Source organism: Triturus cristatus, chromosome 10 (assembly GCF_964204655.1).
Source record: "Triturus cristatus chromosome 10, aTriCri1.1, whole genome shotgun sequence".
NCBI classification, from domain to species: domain Eukaryota; kingdom Metazoa; phylum Chordata; class Amphibia; order Caudata; family Salamandridae; genus Triturus; species Triturus cristatus.
In genome coordinates, this window is record NC_140593.1 from 63,157,853 (window position 1) to 63,178,588 (window position 20,736).

Below are 20,736 nucleotides of genomic sequence, written 5' to 3' on the forward strand. Positions count from 1 at the left end.
GGGTGTCGTCACCTGCCGCTGTGGTACCTGGGAGCTGTAGTCTCCCCCGCTCTCGGCCGCGAGGTGAAACAGCGGCAGCAGGGGAGACACCAGAATGTATGGCCCAGGAGCAGCGGTGAAAATCACTGGCAAAGCGGACGGGGCAGCAACGGAATCCCCAGCAGGTAAGTGCAGCCTCAGGTTCTGTCCCCCGCTTCCCAGAGGGAGCCTCGTCCTTTTGTGCGCTTCCGGGCGCGTGGGTGTCGTCACCGGCCGCTGTGGTACCTGGGAGCTGTAGTCTCCTCCGCTCTCGGCCGCGAGATGAAACAGCGGCGGCAGGGGAGACACCAGCGTGTATGGCCCAGGAGCAGCGGCGAAAATCACTGGCAAAGCGGACGGGGCAGCAACGGAATCCCCAGCAGGTAAGTGCAGCCTCAGGTTCTGTACCCCGCTCCCCAGAGGGAGCCTTGTCCTTTTGTACGCATCCAGGTGCGTGGGTGTCGTCACCAGCCGCTGTGGTACCTGGGAGCTGTAGTCTCCCCCGCTCTCGGCCGCGAGATGAAACAGCGGCAGCAGGGGGGACACCAGCGTGTATGGCCCAGGAGCAGCGGCGAAAATCACTGGCAAAGCGGACGGGGCAGCAACGGAATCCCCAGCAGGTAAGTGCAGCCTCAGGTTCTGTCTAATCATTGTATAAGGCTTCCTATGAAAATATATTAGCTTATGTATGTATGTCAAACTTTTATGGTTCGATTGAACCAAATACAGTTATTTGAATGAAATGGCTCAGTGGACACACACAAACACACACACGCCACCCCCACCTTCTCGGTCATTGGGACCACAGCTCTTCAGCTATGACAGAAACTTTAAATCAAGGAAAATGGTTGTTCTACTAACAACAAAATATACACGTGACATAAGTACATTTCTAGAACTAAGAGTTGTGTTGCTGCTTGTTCTGCAAATTCCTTTGAAAGACAGAAACAGAGAACATAATCTGGGTTTTACAAAGTAAACAATGAGAAATATATTTTTTTAAGTTTTCCCCCAGCTACCTCTGTAGAGCAGTGTCTCTAAAGCATTATCTACTTATGCGTTGTCCCTAATCTGCTCTACTAAATGCATAAAGTGCGCTTTCAAATGCAGTTTCACTGTTAATTGTCATAGATCAGATTTAAAGCTCCGAATTTTCACTATGATCCCGTGATATTAAATGTTATAAATGCACCAGTGTCATTGCTGTTAATGCTTCAATAACGTGATTGCGATGAAAGGCGGAAACAGTGTCAGCCTCATCCTCTCAGCACCAAAGGCCCAAAGACAGCAAAGCCGCCTTCTGGTAGACAGATGGCATGCAAAATCAATCCCGACCCCTGCATAGCACTCAGTTTCTTATTATTTTTAACAGGAAAAAGGAGAAGCCACCTGCATAATTCAGGATAGCAGAAGTAACCCCCAGATATGCTCATAATCTCTTCAGTGACCGTCACAGCATTCTTGATCAGTTTCAATACTTACTACGTGCCAAGTTACTGGTACTTCAATTTTCCTCCTTCTAACTCCAGTGTTAAGCTTTGCAAAATGCACTGAATATGAGAACGTGCATGCCAATGTGTCTCGAAAGTACAAACTGATCCTTAAACTAAAGCACCAACCTGCCAGGGTTTTTCCCTCCAATAAAAGGTTTTTGCATTTTTATACCACTGAAAATAAATGCCCCAGACTTTTTAAAAAAAATGTCCATACCCTGGAAGATATGTCCTGCATGTCTGGGATCCAAAGTCCTTTCCATCGCACTCTTCTACTCCTTCCTGTCGAAAGCCGTCCCCACAGTAAGCGCGCTTGCACTCTGAAAAAGAAACAAAGTCGGGTATGTACCTTACTGGAGAGAAGGCAATATTCAGAGGAAGTCTCAAGAGTCCTTTGGGGATGAATCGTAACAGAAAAAAGGCTACATATGCATCAAATGTCGAAAGCTTGAAACAAAGTCACAATCAATAGCCAAACACACTTTAAATCAGTGGTTCTTAAACTGGGGTCCGCAACTCTTTAAAACAAGCATTGGCATAGCCAATAGGCCTCGCTCTTGGGACCTTATAAGTATTTAGTTATGCAGCACAATATCCTTGGTGCAACAACATCAACTGTTGCATGGCTAAACACTTATAAGGTCCCAAACGCGAGACCTATTGGCTATGCCAATGCTTGTTTGTTGACTACCATTTTTAAGTACTAAAAACCATAGATAGATAGATAGATAGATAGATAGATAGATAGATAGATAGATAGATAGATAGATAGATAGATAGATAGATAGATAGATAGATAGATAGATAGATAGATAGATGGATACTACTAACACAGGCACAAACAAAAACGTGCGATGAAATAGAGAGGAGTACGGGACAACATTGATATACTGCACACTATTAGCATACACGCAGCACCTATTTATAGAGATGTAGAGAAGACTGAAATATTCACAGTCCAGCTAGAGTAAAGGAGAAGAAGACTGAGTGAAGCAGGGGGATAAATAGGAAGAGGGGTAGAGGAAGAGAAGACAGTAAAAGAACAGAGTGCAGTAGGGAAAAGGAAACACAAATAAAGAGGGAGTAGAAAGGAGGAGGAACTAGAGAAAGAAAATGGGAGATAAAAAGAAGAGAAAGATAGAGGAAAAGAACAAGGGGAAATAAAATAGAAGGGTGCAAGAGATAGAACGATAAAAAAAGAGTAGAGGGGAGAACAAGGAGAAAAAAGAGGACAGCGAAAGGTTAAAGAGGAAGATAAATTGAAAGGATGGAAAAGAAAAACGAGACAGAGCGAGAGAGAATGAAAGAGAAAGAAAAAAGTGAAGTAGTGACAATTATGCAGAGAGGAAGAGAAGGGAAGGGAGAAGAAATAGAGAGAATATGAACAGATTGCAGGAGGGAAAATGAGAAGGGGAGGAAAGAGAGGGAACGAAAGGAAGAATAAATCAGTGACTCCATTCATTGACCTCAACCTCTGGAGAATTTCCCTGTTTGCCAAACACAGGAGTCGCAGTGCTCCTTTTGGCTAAGGACACTTATTGACACTGTGCCCCCAGATTTATCAGCACCCTGAACAGCATTTGTGAAAACAATACTTAATACAGCGGTTTCATCGAAAGTATTGCCCATAGAATATTTGCATATACACTTACGTACAATCATAATTGGGCCGCATTTGATTCAAGTTGGAAAGATGAATAGCTGAGTCGGACGGCTCTAATTCAGACCTGCAAGCTGCAAATGCGCCGTAATCGCTTCATCTAGCCTTCAACCTGCTGTGCTGTCCTACTGGCACATGTGCAACTGTAGGAATGTTCTAAGCTCCCAGCCGCAGAACTTTCGGCGCTCTCCCGTCCTCGCGCGGAGTGGACACCTTGGGCAGTGTGAGCGTCGCGCTTGTCCTGAAGGAGCTATTTTCTCCCTCTGTCCGCTCTGCTCTGTGACCTCCTGTGAGGCGAAGACCATGCTGCGGCTCAAAGGCAGCGGGTGGTCCCCGGGGAGCTGGGCGCTCCTCTGGCTGGCGTCAACCCTGTTGCTGCTGCCTGGGGAGGGTTTGCAGCTGAGCAGCACCAGGTCGAAGGACAATTCCATCAAGTCTGTCCTGATGGGGCACCCCCCCACCCCGCCTGTCTCCAACAGAACCACTGGCGTCTTCCACGGAGCCACGCACAAGAAGGGCAAGAGCCTCGGCCAGGTAGGTGAACCACTGACACCGCCCTGCCGTGGAATGCCGGCTACTGCCGTAGAAGCAATTCACTGCAACGCCCTGGAACCTCGAGTGTGATAGCAGGCGCTATATAGAAAGCAAAAGTTGTCATTATTAACAACTTGTATAATATTAGTTGGCTGGTAGTGGTTGTACTATGAAAATAGCAGCAGAAGTACCAGTAACCGCAGTAATAGTAGTAGTCGTATGTAGTAGTCATACAATTAGGAATAATAACATTAACAGTAGTAACGGTGTCAGCGAAATTGGCGACAGAAAAATAGTAGTGCTAATTGTAAAAATAGTAACACTAATGACAGTAGTAGTAAAAAATAGTAGTGGCCCAAGTTCTAAGAGTCATATTAACAGTAGTAATGGTGCCAGTTGCAGTAGAGACAGAAGAAAACAAGTGTGCGCGCCTCGCGCTGGCAGCAGGGGGAGGAGAGAGAGGAGGGGGCCTGCACCTGTTTCCCTTGCGGGAGCGAGCAGGAACCATCTGTTAATTACAAACAGATGGTTTGAAAGCTCGCTCCCGCAAGGGAATCGTCAAATGTGCACGTGTTGCCATTGAAAGCAATGCAACACGTGCATGTTTTTGCCTGCAAAAGTGAATCGAGTGCTAAAGGTCTTTTTCCTACGCAGCGCACGCACGCTGCGTAGGCGAGACCTAAAAAAAGTAAGGATTAGGGGCCATATGTAGGTAAAACGTGTTTTGCGATTCTCAAATTGCGATTTTGAGGGAATCGCAATTAGAGAATCGCAAAATGCATTGTAGGTAGGATTATCAAAATATTTAGCGAATCCCACCTATTCCTTATTTGCGAATCGCAAATTGAGATTCGCAAATAAGGAATACCTTGCCATTCATTCCTATGGGCTAGAAGGCCCATAGGAATGAATAGAAAGACATTCTCAATTTGCGATTCTCAATTAGAGAATCACAAATTGAGAATGCAATTTCAAGGTTGCAAGGGTGTCAATAGGACACCCTTTTGCACCCCTGAAATAAACATGTGTGCACATGTGGTGCACATACATGCGCTAAGGGCATGTATGTGCGCCACATGGCACTTTGAAAAATGCAAAAAAGTACATTTTTCAAAGAAATCACAAATCACCACCACCCTGAAGTTGGTGGTAATTTGCGGTTCCTTAAGCCAAAATCACACAACTTGGGTGCTTCCTATATTGCAATTAAGGAATCACAATTTGGGATTCCTTAAATGCATTTGCAAAATAAGGAATCGCAAATTTTGCAATTCCTTATTTTGCGTGTGGGTTTTTGTGTGCTACATAGCACACTGCCCAAAACGCGATCGCAAACGCTGAAATTCTGCGAATTTCAGCATGGTGTGTTGTTGATTCACATGCTTTGCATAAGTGCGCCATCTACTGTTGGGCTCGGATGAATACAAGCTGTTTTTGTTCCAAGATGTTTTCTTCGAGAATTGAGGCTGTGTGACTTCCTATTGATAATACTGCACATGGTCATCGACGCCATCTTCAGACTGTTTTGCCGTAGGTAGGTGAGACTGTAATAGTGATCTGTATCAGCAATGAATGTCATTGCAGTAGTTTAATGCAAGTATATGAAGTATATGAACTGCAACATACACAGGGTTTTTTGGGGAGGAGGGATGGCGCATGTGGATCTACATAACTACATGCCAAGAACAGATGCTTACAGGGTAAGTAACATAAACCGTTCGAGGCATGTGTGCTGTAGATACACATGCTTTGCATAGACTGTAACGCAGTCCCTCTCCCTATGCAGTGGTTTACCTGTGGGGGGTTACAGCTGTTTGAAAGAGAGTTCTTAGAACAGCTTGGCCCACGTTGGCTTGTTAACGTGCAAAGCCATCTACACAATATTTTGTGAATGTGTGTGGAGTGGACCAAGTTGCTGCTTTACAAATATCAGCAATAGGAATGTTCCCTAAATAAGCAATGGAAGTTCCTATTTTCCTAGTGGAGTGAGCTTTAGGAGGAACAAGTAAAAGTGTTTTAGCCTTTGGATAGCAAGTTTGGCTGTATTAAACTTTCCATCTTGAAAGGCCTGACTTTGAAATTGCTTTTCCCATACGAAGAGGTGCGAAGGCAAAAAACAATTGTTTTGTCTTTCTGAAGGGCTATTTTAACATTGAAAGTGTGTAATGCCCTTTCTGCAATGGAATCAGGTTGCAGGAAAAAAGCTGGCAACTCAATGGATTAATTTGTATGAAAATTTGAAACTACCCTTGGGAGGAACTTAATATTTGTTCAAAGTACTACCTTGTCCCTATGTAGTTGGAAGAAAGGTTCCTCCAGGGTTAATGCCTGAACTTCACTGACCATTCTAAATGAAGTGATAGCAATCAAAAAGGCAAATTTCCATGATAAATATTGCAATCAACAAGAGAGTGGAGTGGTTCAAAAGGAGAACCCATAAGTCGTGTTAATACAATGTTAGTTCCATGCTAGGGCAGAAGGAAGCCTGGGCAGAACAATTCTTTTAAGTCCCTCCATAAAAGCTTTAATAACAGGAATTTGAAATAATGACAAACGCTGTCTATTCTGCAAATAGACTGCAATAACCACAAGGTGTAAACGCATAGAGGTGTAGGCCAACCCTGCAGTTTGCAAATGCAATAAGTAAGTAATCAGTGTTTGCACTTTTGCATTAAGAGGGTTGATGTTTTGTTTACGACAGTAAATGCCAAATCTTTTCCATTTAGATGCGTAACACTGCCCTGTGGTAGGTTTGCGCACTTCCTTAAGAATGTCCAAGCCATATTGCACAATTTGGGAATAGGGAGAGCTCCAAGACAGTTGAAAACCTTGGTTGGCAAGCCCAAGTTGGTGCAATAAGTATCATTGCATGAGATGTTTGCCTTAGCTTCCTGACCACTAATGTAAGTAGTGGGAGAGACAGAAAAGCGTAGGCAAATATCCCTGACCAGTTCATCCATACAGCATTGCCCTTGGATTGTTGGTATGGGTACCTGTTTGCAAGGTTTTGGCATTTGGTCAGATCTATTTGTGGGAACCCCCTTCTTTGGAAGTATGGTAGAAGGACTGTAGTGTGGTGTTCCCATTTGTGGACTTGTTGCGTCCTGCTTAGAAAGTCTGCAACTTGGTTGCTTGTCCTGTTGTTTGGTTGCTTGTCATGTTCTGCAAGGAGATGAATGTTGTGATGTATTGCTATGTTCCATATTTTCTGTGCTAACTGAGATAATTGGAGAGTGCGCCCTCCTGTTTTTGTATGTAATACAGAGTTGTCATATTATCTGTTCGAATTAGGACAACTTTGTGTTGCAGGTGAGGTAGGGAGGCTTTCACTGCTAGGTGAACAGCTTACAGCTCTGGGTGATTGATTTGGAGATACTTGTGTTTGGAGTCCCAGATCCCCCGAATTGTGAGGTTTTGGAGATGAGCTCTCCAACCAATTAGAGAAGCATCTGCTGTGAGAATTATTTGTGGAACTGGGTATAAAAAGGCCACCCCTTGGATACGTTCTGTGGATTCCACCATTGCGGAGAGTGGTCTGTGCAGCTGTCTACTAACACTCAAACGTGCAGTTGACCCAGTGACTGTGTCCATTGATGAGAAACCTTCCTGAAGCGGTCTCACGTGTAGTCTGGCATGTGGGACTATTGAAATGCAAGATGCCAATCATGACAATAAGTTGTAAAAATGTTTGGCTGGGATTTGACTCCCTGTTTGAAACTGTTGCATTAATGTGACTCAACTGTTGATCCTATTTGAATTTGGGTATGCCAATACCTAATGTATGTTGAGCAAGGTTTCCTAAGTACGACTGAATGGTATGTGGTTGGAGATGTGATTTTTGTAGGTTGATAGTGAACCCTAATTGATGTAGAATAGTTAGGGTTGGTGGAGTATTTTGCTTGCATAGGCTGAGGCTGTTTGCTTTTATTAACCAGTTGTCTGATTAGGGGAAGACATGTATGTTTTGTCTGCTTAGATGTGCTGCCACTACATTTTGTGAATAACCTTTGTGCGGTGGTAATCCCAAAGGGAAGAACCTTAAATTGATAATGGTTTCCTGGGAATTGAAACCTGACGTATTTCCTTTGTGTGGGATAAATAAGTTCGTGGAAGTAGGTGTCATTTAAGTCTATGCAGTCATGAAATCTCCTTCTTGTAGCAAAGCAAATAATTCTCTGAAGAGTGACCATAAGGAAGTGCTCTGATATGATGTAGTGATTTAGTGGTCTGAGATCGAGATTGGGGCGTAAAGACCCATCTTTTTGGGGAATAAGGAAGTATAGTGAGTATACTCCTGTTCCCAGAAAATGTTCTTGAACTGGTTCTATTGCTTCATTTTGTAGGGGAGATGCTATTTTCTGTTGTAGGAGATGTTGATGTTGAATGGACAGTTTGTGTTTGCGAGGTTTGATATTTGGAGGAGTTGTAATTACCTCCAGACAGTAACCATGTTGGATAATATCCAACACCCTTTGATCTAATGTGATAGATTCCCAAATATGGAGAAAGTTTTGAAGATGACCCGGACAGGTGTTGGGTGGTTTGGGGGAATGGTATGGAAGTCATTGCTAGGTATTCTTGCTTGAAGTATGGGTATTGTTCATGCGATCTCTTCCTTTCAAATGGTTTCCCCTGTAGGGACTTCTGGAAAATGTTTTTGAAGTGGAGGGTTGTCCCTGGTTTGTCTATGCTGAACCAGTGTTATTTGAGGTGGTAGATCTTCCACCTTGCTTATAATTGGGCCTACGAAAGGAACCACAGTATGTGCTTGTTTGTAGAGCCCCCACTGATTTTACGACCTCAGTGTCCTTTTTTCATTTTTCCAAGTGCTTTGTCCACTTGAGTCCCGAAAAGATGTTCCTTATCAAATCTAAGGTGTAAAAGTGTCTGTTGTAGCTCAGGCTTGAATCCTGATACACGGAGCCAAGTGTGTCTGCACAGTAGGAGGTTAGTGATCATCCCTCTAGCAGTGATGTCAGCTGCATCTAAAGCACATTTTATAGAGTTGATGGTAATTAGCTTTCCCTCATTAACAATTTCCTGCACCCATTTTCTGTGTTCTTCTGGAAGGTGTTGGAGGAACCCCTCCATTTCGTCCCAGTTGGCTCTGTTATATCTAGCTAATAGAGCATGGATGTTGGCTATACGGAAATGAGTAGCTGCTTGCGCAGTTACACATGTTCCGGAAGCATTTGCTAGTTTAGATTCTTTCTCTGGAGTGGGTGCGTCTCCTGATGTTTGGGAGTTCGCCCTCTTTCTTCCATTAGAGATGACCAGGGAGTTTGGGGTTAACTGACATCTAATATGTATATAGAATCAGATGGTTCAGCCTTATATTTTTTGTCAATGCGTGGTGTTATAATTCTTGCTTTGACAGGGTCCTTTAAAAAACCTCTGTGTGACGTACCATACTTTAAGGGGTGGTAGGTATTGTTCCCCCCTCTGAGCGTTAGATAGAGTTTCAAAAAGGAAGTCCTCTTCTATTGTCTCTTTATGTAAAGGGACCTGGAGGAAAGCTGCTGCCTTTGCTATCCAATCCTGATATACAGAAGCATCATCAGGTGGTGATGGTCGTGTGGGATATAGATCAGGATCAGTATCTCCCTTTGATTAAGCATTATAGTCATCCCATGCATTCCCTGGGTGTATATTTTGTGGTATGTCACCCTCATCTTCTATTATGGGTAAGTGAGGAGATATTTCACCTTCCTTAGAAAATGCGGTGAGTGAGGTGCTGAAGTGGATGGGGGTGGTGGTGTTAGTGGGTTAGGTGATGGAATAGCGATGTTTAAAGGGCTAGTTACAGCATCCTTTTTCTTCTTCTTCTTAGGAGGCTGTAGAGGAACATCCAAAGGCTCTTCAAAAGTCAATTGTTTCTTAGAAGAATGAAGTTTTGAAGGCTGACTATTTTCTTAGTTCCAGGTTGAATCTGGAGCGTTTTCTGATTCGCATCAAGTCTTTCCTGCATAACATCGAGGATCGGCTCCTACGAAGTTTGATCTGAAAGTGAAACATTTTGCTGGAGGAAGCTGTGATTTAGGCAGAGTTGTGTTCAGATCAGTAATAACATGTTTTTGTTTTGGTAACAAAACCAAAGGCCAAGACCCAGATGTGGAGGAGGCGGAGGCCCCTGCTGCAGGCCAAACTTTCAGAGCTGAGGGCGGGCCTTCTGAGTAAGTTTTTTAGTGCGCACCATGGCCTTTTTCCAGTGGCGGACTGTGAGCAGTCTTTTCAGTTGAAACCAATGTTTTGGGCTTTGGATCGGGGGTAAAAGTACTTACTGTCCGATGCTTCTGTGCGGCTGAAGGGTAGCCGAGTCCTGGTCAGATTGGGACTCAATCAGAATCATGCGTAGATAGTGATTCCTCTTGTGCTGCCGAAGCTTCATTTTCTTCCTCCATGTTATCGACAGAAGATGTCCAGTACATCGTTTGTTTGCCTACGTAGCATTTGTTGGCGTCGAGCATGTCGATCTCGAAGAGTCTCTTTTGATCGAAAAGACTTGCAGGCCTCACAGCTTTCCTCTCGATGATCGTGCACGACGCATAGGTTGCAAACGGAGTGTTGGTTGGTATGGGGATACTTAGAGTGACAATTCAGACAGAAGCAGAACGGAGTTGGTTCCATTCGCAGGTCATTCTGTGAAGGAAGTTAGAAATGGAGAAGGTGCGGCCCTGGCTCGGCGTGGCCTGTGGCCAGAGGAAGCGAGCCAAAGACCTGCTAAGCAAAAGGATAAACGCAATGAAACTATGGGATCGAGGCAATACCGTTGAGTGGAGATCTACTAATTAACCAAAGGGAGTCCAAAGGAATCTCGAATTGGAGTGTGAGAGATTACATCCGAACCCATCGGCGGAAAAAACTATCTGAAGATGGAGTCGATGACCATGCTCAGTATTACCAAGAGGAGGAGTCACAGGCTCATGACTCGAAGAAAACTTCTTGGAACAAAAACAACTTGTAATCATCCAAGCCCAACACTAGATGGCGGACTTATACAAAGCATATGTATCTACCAGCACAGATGCCTCGAACATAACATTAGCAGACTGATACAATATAGATCTATAAATTTACATATATAAAATAATTGATTAACTTAAAATTGAAAATTTTAAAACATTGTGTAAATGTGTAGCAATTTGAAATTGGAAGCTAACAATTAAGTTGGTATTTCTAGCTTGATTCATGGGAGCAGCTCATGCACAGCAGACCGTAGTACGGACATCTAGTGACCTCAATTACAGCACTGGTATACACCAACAAAAACGACAGAATACATTAACAGCAAAAAAAGACAAAGCAATATGCTAGAAGCTATAATATTGCTATGTCTTTTAGAAGAATCCAAATTTTGAAAAGCTCCAACCGTCCCATTAAGATTACAATTGTGATTTTTCTACATCTTTTGTCTGTGTATTAAACAAAATATTTAATAATGTATTTATTTTACTTTTAATGTATACTTACTTCTGTAGTTTTGTTATCAGTTTCAAATTATAGCAATTGCTTAGGTGGGGGTTCCCTGTGTCTAGTAGTCATTCATTGTGGGTCCACAGAAGTCAAAAACCTAAGAACCTTTCCTTTAAATCACAGCTTTCAAGTGGAAGAGAGGAAAATGAGTTACTTACCTGTAACTACGGTTCTCCAGTATTGGCATCTTTCATAGATTCACATGCTTGAATTATCCCCATTGTCATAGTGGGAGCCCCACAGTATCATTATAAAAGCAGTTAATACTACAACCATAGGCTACAATGCAATGCATTATATAGCTACGTAATGGAAAAAAAAATCTAAACTGAAAAGGAAACACCTCTAAGAGTAGAGGCTTGTCTTACTGGAACAGATGATGTATGACCACTTGTCCTACAGTTGCATCACTGCAAGTTGTCAGATCCAAACAATAATGCTGCGTGAAAGCATGTTTGTTCTTCCATGTTGCGGCATGTTAGATCTCATCTAATGTGATACCAGGAAACAGAAGAGGATACTGCCCTCGTGGAATGTGCTTAAGCTTTGATTGTGAGCGGTTTACACGCTTTAGCATGGCAGAGTTGAATAGTTGATACAATTCATCGTGCAATAGTTGTTTTTGTGACTGAAGCACCCAGTTTTTGCGGCCCATTTGAAACAAGGAACTGATCCTTTTTCTGGATTTGTTTAGTCTGTTGCAAATAAAACTTAAGTCATCTTTTGATATCCAGAGAATGAAGTGATTTCTCCGCTGGTGAGGATGGTTTCAGAAAAAATGCGTGGAGAACAACAGGTTCATTGAGTTGAAACAGGATGGAACTTTCGGAATAAATTTAGAATTTGTTCTGAGTAAAACATAGTCGTCAGTGAAGCATAGATAAGGTTTTTTTTCCATAGCTCTCCCACTTGGACGAGGACGTCACAATGGAACTGCTCCGCACGCGCCTCCGCATGACACCATCGGAGCCATAAGAAGACCTCGTCAGCGTGCTGATGTCAGTTTCACCCATTTTCTCTGTGCCTTCGAGGCGTACGGGTGAACCAACAATATTTCCACAAGTATAAAAAACTGAGAGAAAACTGGAAATTCTAAAATCTAGACATTTCCTAGTGACAAGTATCACATCATTTCAAATATTCCACACTAAAATACATAAATCACATGTCAATTATTTTTCGGTATAAACAGGCCGGCAACAGTGAGGCGGGTGGGTCAGTGAGGAATCCACAGGCAGATACTGTACCCACCAGAAGGAATATGCTACTTACCAGTATGTATCTGTTCTTGGCATGTAGAGCTGCAGATCTACACACTATGCATAGATCGCCATCTGGTGTTGGGCCCGGATGTTTGCACTTGTTTTTGTCTTGGAAAGTCTTTGGAAGTCACAAGGTATGTGACTCCTCCTTTGGATCATAGTGCGCATGGGCATCGGCTCCATCCTCAGATTGTTTTTCGCCAGCAGGGAAATGATGGAGCTTTGTAAGAAACAGGAAAGATGCCCATGTATGATGTATCTAAGTAAGATCAAACTGGAACAGATAAAGGTAGCCGGGGAGGCGGGTGGGCGTGTGTAGATCTGCAGCTCTACATGCCAAGAACAGATGTATACTGGTAAGTAGCATATTCCGTTCGAGGCATATGAGCTGCAGATTACACACTATGCATAGCTTGTATAGCAGTATCCCCTCCTAGCGGCGACCACCAGTATCTGTTGCAGTAGTTTGAAATAGTGTTTTGAGTACAGCCTGGCCCAAACTAGCTTGTTGTTTAGTTGGCACATCGACACAATAGTGTTTTGTGAATGTGTGCGGTGTAGACCATGTAGCTGCTCTGCAGATATCATCTAAGGGAATGTTCCCTAAAAATGCCATTGAAGCCCCTATCTTTCGTGTAGAGTGGGCTTTAGGAGGAACAGGTAATGTACGTTTTGCTTCGTGGTAACAAATCTTTATGCATTTGACAATCCACCTAGCTATCCCAGATTTTGATATGGGGTTGCCCTTGTGTGGTGGTGAGAAAGACACGAATAGTTGTTTGGTCTTACGAAAAGGCTGTGTTCTCTCTATGTAGTACAGCAGTGCTCTTTTGACATCTAAGGTGTGAAGAGCTCTTTCTGCGACTGTGGCTGCGAGAAGAATACGGGCAGCTCCACAGATTGATTGAGGTGGAAGGGAGAAATGACTTTAGGGAGGAATTTAGGATTAGTTCAGAGAACAACCTTATTATGATGCATCTGCAGAAAGGGTTCCTGAATGGTTAGTGCTTGCAGTTCGCTAACTCTTCGTAGAGAAGTAATGGCTACTAGGAAAGCAGTTTTCCATGTTAAGAATTGTAGCTCACATTTATGTAGAGGTTCAAATGGAGGCCCCATTAGTCTTGTGAGAACGATGTTTAAATTCCACACAGGCGAAGGTGGTACTCTGGGGGGAATTATTCTCTTGAGTCCCTCCATAAAGGCTTTTATGGCAGGTACTCTGAAAAGTGAGAGATGTTGTTTATTTTGTAGATATGCTACTATGGCAGCAAGATGCAGTCTGATAGACGTGTAGGCTAAGTTGCATCTTTGGAGGTGTATTAAGTAGCCTATGATGTGTTGGATAGACACATCTAGGGGATCAGTGTTGTTGTTATGGTAGTATATCACAAATCTTTTCCACTTGGCTGCATCGCATGCTCGAGTGGTAGGCCGTCTAGCTTCTCTGATGACGTTCATACAGTCAGGAGGAAGGTTGAGGTAACAGAATTCTAGGACTTCAGGAGCCAGATCGCTAGGTTGAGCTGAGCTGGGTTTGGGTGTTGTATCTCTCCATGGTTCTGGGTTAGGAGGTGTGGAGTGAGGTGTAATTTTTGGTGCGGAACTACAGAGAGTTCCAGCAATGTGGTGTACCATGGTTGTCTGGCCCAAGTTGGAGCAACTAGGATGAGCATCAAGGAGTGTAGCTGTAGTTTGCGCACCACTAGTGGAATGAGTGGGAGAGGCGGAAAAGCAAGCGCAAATTTGCCTGACAAGTTCATTCATATCGCATTGCCTTTGGACAATGGGTGATGATACTTGGCGGCGAAGTTTGGGCATTTGGCATTTTCGTGGGTGGGGAAGATGTCTATCTGTGGTTGCCCCCACATCTGAAAAAACGGTTGAAGAACTTGTGGATGAAGTTCCCACTCGTGGATTTGTTGTGTTTGACGGCTCAACAGATCGGCTATTGTGTTTTGGACTCCTGGGACATGTTGGGCTAGGTGAAAAATGTTGTGAGGTATAGCCCACCTCCATATGCTCTGTGCCAGCTGAGAGCTGCAGAGAGTATGTCCCGTCTTGTTTTTGGATAATACATGGCTGTCATGTTGTCGGTGCGGACTAAGACAGTCTTGCCTGATATTTGTTTTTGAAATGCTTTTAAGGCTAGGAATATGGCTAGTAACTCCAGGTGGTTGATGTGGAGTAACTTTTGTTGAGGTGTCCATCTGCCCTGCATGGTGTGATGTAGTAGGTGAGCTCCCCAGCCGGAGAGCGATGCGTCCGCTGTCATGACTATTTGAGGAACCAGCTCGAGGAACGGTCACCCTTTGGAAAGGTTCTTGGTGTTCTACCACTGCAGAGAGAGATGGGTACAACCGTCTACCAACACCAGATCTGTTTGCTGACCTTGAGCCTGGTTCCATTGGCGTGCTAAGCACTCTTGGAGAGGACGTATCTGGATTCTTGCATGGGGCACTATGAATATGCAAGAGGCCATCATCCCTATGAGTTGCATGAACACTCTAGCTGGAAGAGAGTGTTGCGGTTGGAATCTGGTGAGAAGAGCTTGCATGCTCGCTATCCTGGCGGTACTGGGATAGGCTAGCGCCCTTGAGGTGTCTATTGTGGCACAGAGGTATTGTTGTGTGTGGGACAGTTGCAGCTGGGACTTGGTGTGGTTTATTGTGAACCCCAGGTCGTGAAGTTGTTGAATAGTGACGTGGGTGTCTTGTAAACATTGATTGTATGAGCTTGCTTTTATGAACCAGTCGTCTAGATATGGGAAGACATGGATGTGTTGTCTTAGGTGTGCTGCCACCACCGCTAGGCACTTGGTAAACACTCTTGGTGCTGTGGTGACTCCAAATGGGAGTACTTTTAAATTGATAGTGCTGACCGTCCACTACAAATCCGAGATATTTTCTGTGAGCGCTGTGAACGGGAATGTGGAAATAGGCGTCTTTGAGGTCTAGAGTAGCAAGGAAGTCACCCTGGGAAAGCAGAGGGAGGACCTGCTGAAGAGTGACCATGTGGAAGTGGTCTGAGTGTATGTATAGGTTTAGGGGTCTGAGGTCTAAAATAGGCCTTAGAGATCCGTCCTTCTTTGGTATGAGAAAATAGAGGGAGTAAACTCCCTTGTTTTGTTGGTGCAGGGGAACCGGTTCTATTGCACTTTTTTGTAGGAGGGAGATTACCTCCTGCTTTAATAGTAACAGATGTTCTTGTGACATTGGACGGTGTTTGGGTGGTATGGTTGGGGGGGGTAGATGTTCGTTCAAGACAGTAGCCTGATTGAATTATTTGGTGGACCCACCTGTCGGAAGTCATGTTTGCCCAGGCAGGGAGAAATTGGTGTAGTCTTCCCCCGACTGAAGTGGAATGGTCTGGGGGAAGTAGAGGGAAGTCGTGGGGGTGGAGGCAGAGCGGGAGTTGTTGTTTTTGCCTCTGCCTTTGCTGTTGTTCCCCCTGTAACCACCCCTTTGGTAACCTCTAGTAAAGGTGGATTGGGTGGGAGCCTTGTAAGAGGTGGAGGGGCTGTCAGAGGAGTAGCCTCTATGGGTGCTTCTGAAGGATGAGCGACGAAAGGACCGTCTGGGAGCTTGCGACTGCAAGGCTCCCATAGATTTGGCGGTGTCTGTATCCTTTTTCTTTTTCTCAAGGGATACGTCCACATTGGGGTCAAATAGGTGTTGCTCATCAAAAGGCTAATTGAGTATAGAACTCTGGACTGCGGGTTTAAAACCTGATATGCGTAACCAGGCATGCCTGCGCAAAAGGACACTGGTGTTTATTGCACTTGAGGCGGTATCTGATACATCTAGGGCACAACGGATGGAGGTGTTAGTGATGGTTTTACCCTCCTGGATGAGTTCATTGGCCCTGTTTTTATATCTGTCAGGGAGGTGCTGCATTATGGATTCAAGCACATCATAATGTGCCCTGTCATACCTGGCTAACAGTGCTTGGGTATTAGCAATGCGCCAAATGTTTGCTGCCTGTGACGCTGTGCGTTTGCCAGAGGCATCTAGGAGTTTTGATTCCTTATCTGGTGGTGGTGTGTCACCTGATGTTTGGGAATTGGCTCTCTTCCTTGCATTAGAGACTACCAAGAAGTCTAGTGGTGCGGGGCCTTTAATGTATACTGGGTCAGTAGGAGCAGCTTTATACTTCTTTTCTTAGTTAGGCATTAGTTTGAACCAACCCCTGAGGCGGAAGCCGGGGGTAATGCTTGCTATTTTAAAAAAAAACTGGTAACTGTTTTAACTTGTGTAGTGCTTCACTGACCCCTGGTCATTTACCTTCCGAATCTGCTCGGTTCTCCTCGCGCACCTGAACGAAGCGCTGCTGCGGGCTGGAGAATCCATCGACGCCATTCCTGGGGAAGCCCACAGGCCACGCCCACTGCCGTGAGGCCACGCCCCCATAACTAGATAAGCCGCGCCTCCTTCTCAACGCGCGCATTAGTTTGAACCAACCCCTGAGGCGGAAGCCGGGGGTAATGCTTGCTATTTTTTTTAAAAAAACTTGTAACTGTTTTAACTTGTGTAGTGCTTCACTGACCCCTGGTCATTTACCTTCCGAATCTGCTCGGTTCTCCTCGCGCACCTGATCGAAGCGCTGCTGCGGGCTGGAGAATCCATCGACGCCATTCCTGGGGAAGCCCACAGGCCACGCCCACTGCCGTGAGGCCACGCCCCCCATAACTAGATAAGCCGCGCCTCCTTCTCAACACGCGCATTAGTTTGAACCAACCCCTGAGGCGGAAGCCGGGGGTAATGCTTGCTATTTTTTTTTTTTAAACTTGTAACTGTTTTAACTTGTGTAGTGCTTCACTGACCCCTGGTCATTTACCTTCCGAATCTGCTCGGTTCTCCTCGCGCACCTGATCGAAGCGCTGCTGCGGGCTGGAGAATCCATCGACGCCATTCCTAGGGAAGCCCACAGGCCACGCCCACTGCCGTGAGGCCACACCCCCCTCCCTTTAAATAATGTGCCTCCCCTGGCCGCGCATCGGACGCGCGCAGCCGGTGCGCCGCCGGCGCACCGAAGGCGCGCCAAAAGCAAGCCCATCTGCGCCTGTTCGCGGCAGACCGGGGCAAGGGGCCACGCCCTAACCTTTTTCCCCCCTTGTCTGGGAACAAGGGGACAATATAGCTTTGAATGTTTCTACCAGCTGAGGAACACCGTAACACCTAACTATTGCCAAGAGTTTCATCCCCTGGAGATTCCTCATTTGTGCCCACATTGTAAGACAGAGCTCATTAGCTCTCCTCGCAAAGAAGAACTGTGGGTCTACCATATGTTTCTCTTAAATTGTAGATCCCTACCCAAACACAGCTTGGAAATATCAATGCTGTTGAGTGAGCACATGCCGGACATAGTCTTTTTAACTGAAACATGGCTCACTCAGGTTTCAGACCCTGACCTGGTACAAGCCCTCATACCAGGCTATCAGATCGCCCGCCTGGACCGTGCCCAGGGGAAAGGTGGGGGGCTTGCTATTATTTATAAAGACATTTACTCCTATCGCTACCGGAGGGAGTCCATCGCAGACTGTGAGAGTATGTACTTTGTCATTGCACTCTCCCCTAACAAAAGCTTCACTGGCATTCTCATCTATCGCCCCCCTTGAGCACTCAAACAGTTCCAGACAGCGTTACTTTCTGCTGTGGCCGAACTAACTATTTCACCCGCAAACTTCACATTATTGGGCAACCTTAATATACATTTTGATAACACACAGGATAGTGTCGCCACAGAGATGATGGCCAGTTTAGAGGCAGTTGAACTAGTGCAGCTTATCCCCTCCCCTACACACATAAAAGGCCATTTATTAGATCCTGTTTTTAGCAATTGCCCACAGCTAACATGTGGCACTATTAGTCGTCTCCCATGGACTGACCACTTTTTGATCCCTCTCACTTGGACTTCGTACAAATGCGTATCACCCTCCCATGCTCCCCGCAGAATGAGGAATTGGTCCAAATTATGTCTGGATGACTGGACCAACCTTCTCACCAAAACCAGGCCTGTGCTTAACGGCAATCCCTCTAAAGGAAACAGTGAATACGACAATTGGATCATGAACTCACTAGATACCATATCACCGCCCTGCACCACTAACTCCAAAAGACATCAGAAAACAGCACCCTGGTATTCAGAAGAACTCAGAGACAAAAAGCGCATTTGTAAGAGGCTAGAAAGGAAGTGGCATCTAAGCTACACTGCTACGGACAAAGCCACCTACAGGGAAGCTATTGGAGCCTACAAATCAGCAATAAAACTGACCCAATCAATCTATTATAATAACAAAATAATGTCAGCCAAATGTAAATCTAAAGAAATCTTCCAAGTGGTAAAAAGCCTAACTACGCTTCCATCCCCACTAATTGCCAACTCCAATATATCCTCCCGATGTAACGATCTGGCTGATTTCTTTTTTCTTAAAGTAAATAAAATCTATACATCTTTACCGGGCATGGACTCGGATCTACTCCTCCAAGGACATGATCCAGTAGCTGAAACAGAGGAATTGCCTCATAACATCTTAGCCCACTTCCCACAATTAGACTCAGTAACACTCGAGTCTTTGATGCACCAAATAAAATCTGGCTCTCCATGCGACCCTGCACCACCGAATATGCTGGCCTCGGTCAGCCAGGTAATCCTTCCCACATTACTGGATTTATTGAACTCTTCAATAGTGACCAGCACAGTCCCATCAACCTGGAAACATGCCAGAGTTCGAGCACTCTTGAAGAAATCCAACCTCGATCCTGGCAACCTCAACAACTACCGCCCTATCTCACTGCTCCCTTGGGCAAGTAAGGTCCTCGAAAAACACATCAACACTTCTCTAACCAGGTTTTTCGAGAGTAATCATCTGCTGGACTCCACCCAGACGGGCTTTCGCCCTAAACACAGTACGGAGACAGCTTTGGTGGCAGTCACAGAGGAAGCAAGGCGGATCCTAGATCAGGGGGGATCAGTGGCAGTGATCCTCCTGGACCTGAGCGCCGCCTTTGATACGGTGAACCATAAAATCCTCCTTCGCCGCCTCCTGAGTCTAGGGATATCAGGAGAAGCACTAGCATGGATTACCTCCTTTTTAAAAGATCATACCTTCCGAGTCTTTGAAGGAGCTCTAGTCTCCTCAAGCAAGCCTCTGGATTGCGGGGTACCGCAGGGCTCTTCATTAAGCCCCACATTATTCAACGCATATATGAGACCACTGGCAGGGATTGTTCGCCCGCATGGTATTAAGATCATCACTTATGCGGATGACACCCAACTAGTGTTCTCGCTTGCGCACAAGAATAGTCAGCAAGCACAGACCAGCTTGTTTTCCTGCCTGGAGCAGATAAAGAGTTGGATGACGAAGTCATGCTTAAAGCTCAATGGGGATAAAACCGAGCTCATGCTTCTCGGGCCATCGGCCCCCTCCACCTTAGAACTACTGAGGCCCCCCAGCCTAGGTGCCCCTCCTATTCCCAGAGATAATATAAAAAGGTTCGGAATATGGCTAGATAAATCCCTAACATTTAATACACAAGTCACCAAACTATCAGTAACATGTTTTGGGCTCATCAGGATGATGAAAAAAATCCTCCCACTTCTTCCTTTCGAGGCCAAACAGGTAGTTATTCAGGGCTTGATTCAGTCCCGTATAGACTTCAGCAACGCTTTGTATCTAGGGGCTCCTGAATACTGCCTGAATAAACTACAGCGGATCCAAAACTGTGCAGCCCACACACTTCTTGGAATCCCCCGCAGAACTCCGATAGGGCCGGGTCTAAAAACTCTGCACTGGCTCCCTGTCAGAGAAAGAATTAGGTTTAAGGCATGTGCATTACTCACCAAGCTTTCTGGAAATCTGGACCCGTAATTAACCACTCACTGGTCACCTCTTATCATCCCAAGAAAGAGCTTCGCTCTTCTCAAGCCTTCCTAACCGTTGTCCCCCAGATACGAAGACCTAGAGTAGTAGGTCGATCTTTTTCCTACAATGCGTCCAAACTATGGAACTCCCTTCCTTTATATCTAAGGTCCAACTCCAATTTACAAACTTTCCGTAAACAGTTAAAAACCTTTCTTTTTAATTAATAACAACTCACTCCTCTGACCATCCTCAGCAGAAGGTTCATTCTATTCTTTAGCGCCTGGACGCCTCAGGGCAGCTGCTCGCGCTTTATAAATTTCTTTCATTTCATTTCATTTCATTCTATTCTCGGGTTGATGACTCAAGCTCTAACTGGGTCTTTTAAGATCTCTGGTGCATGCTTAATGACCCCTTTAAGCATGGGCAGAGTTGAGG

The 20,736-nt window shown here is 45.1% G+C and overlaps 1 protein-coding gene across 1 annotated transcript in view; it reads right to left on the reverse strand.

Annotated features, from left to right (window-relative positions):
* Positions 1–20,736, reverse strand: part of COLQ (collagen like tail subunit of asymmetric acetylcholinesterase) — a 778,371-nt gene that overhangs the window by 42,239 nt on the left and 715,396 nt on the right. The window contains exon 16 of the mRNA XM_085630419.1: positions 1,729–1,831. Coding sequence (XP_085486545.1) covers positions 1,729–1,831 — 103 coding nt within the window. The remainder of the gene's footprint in view (positions 1–1,728; positions 1,832–20,736) is intronic.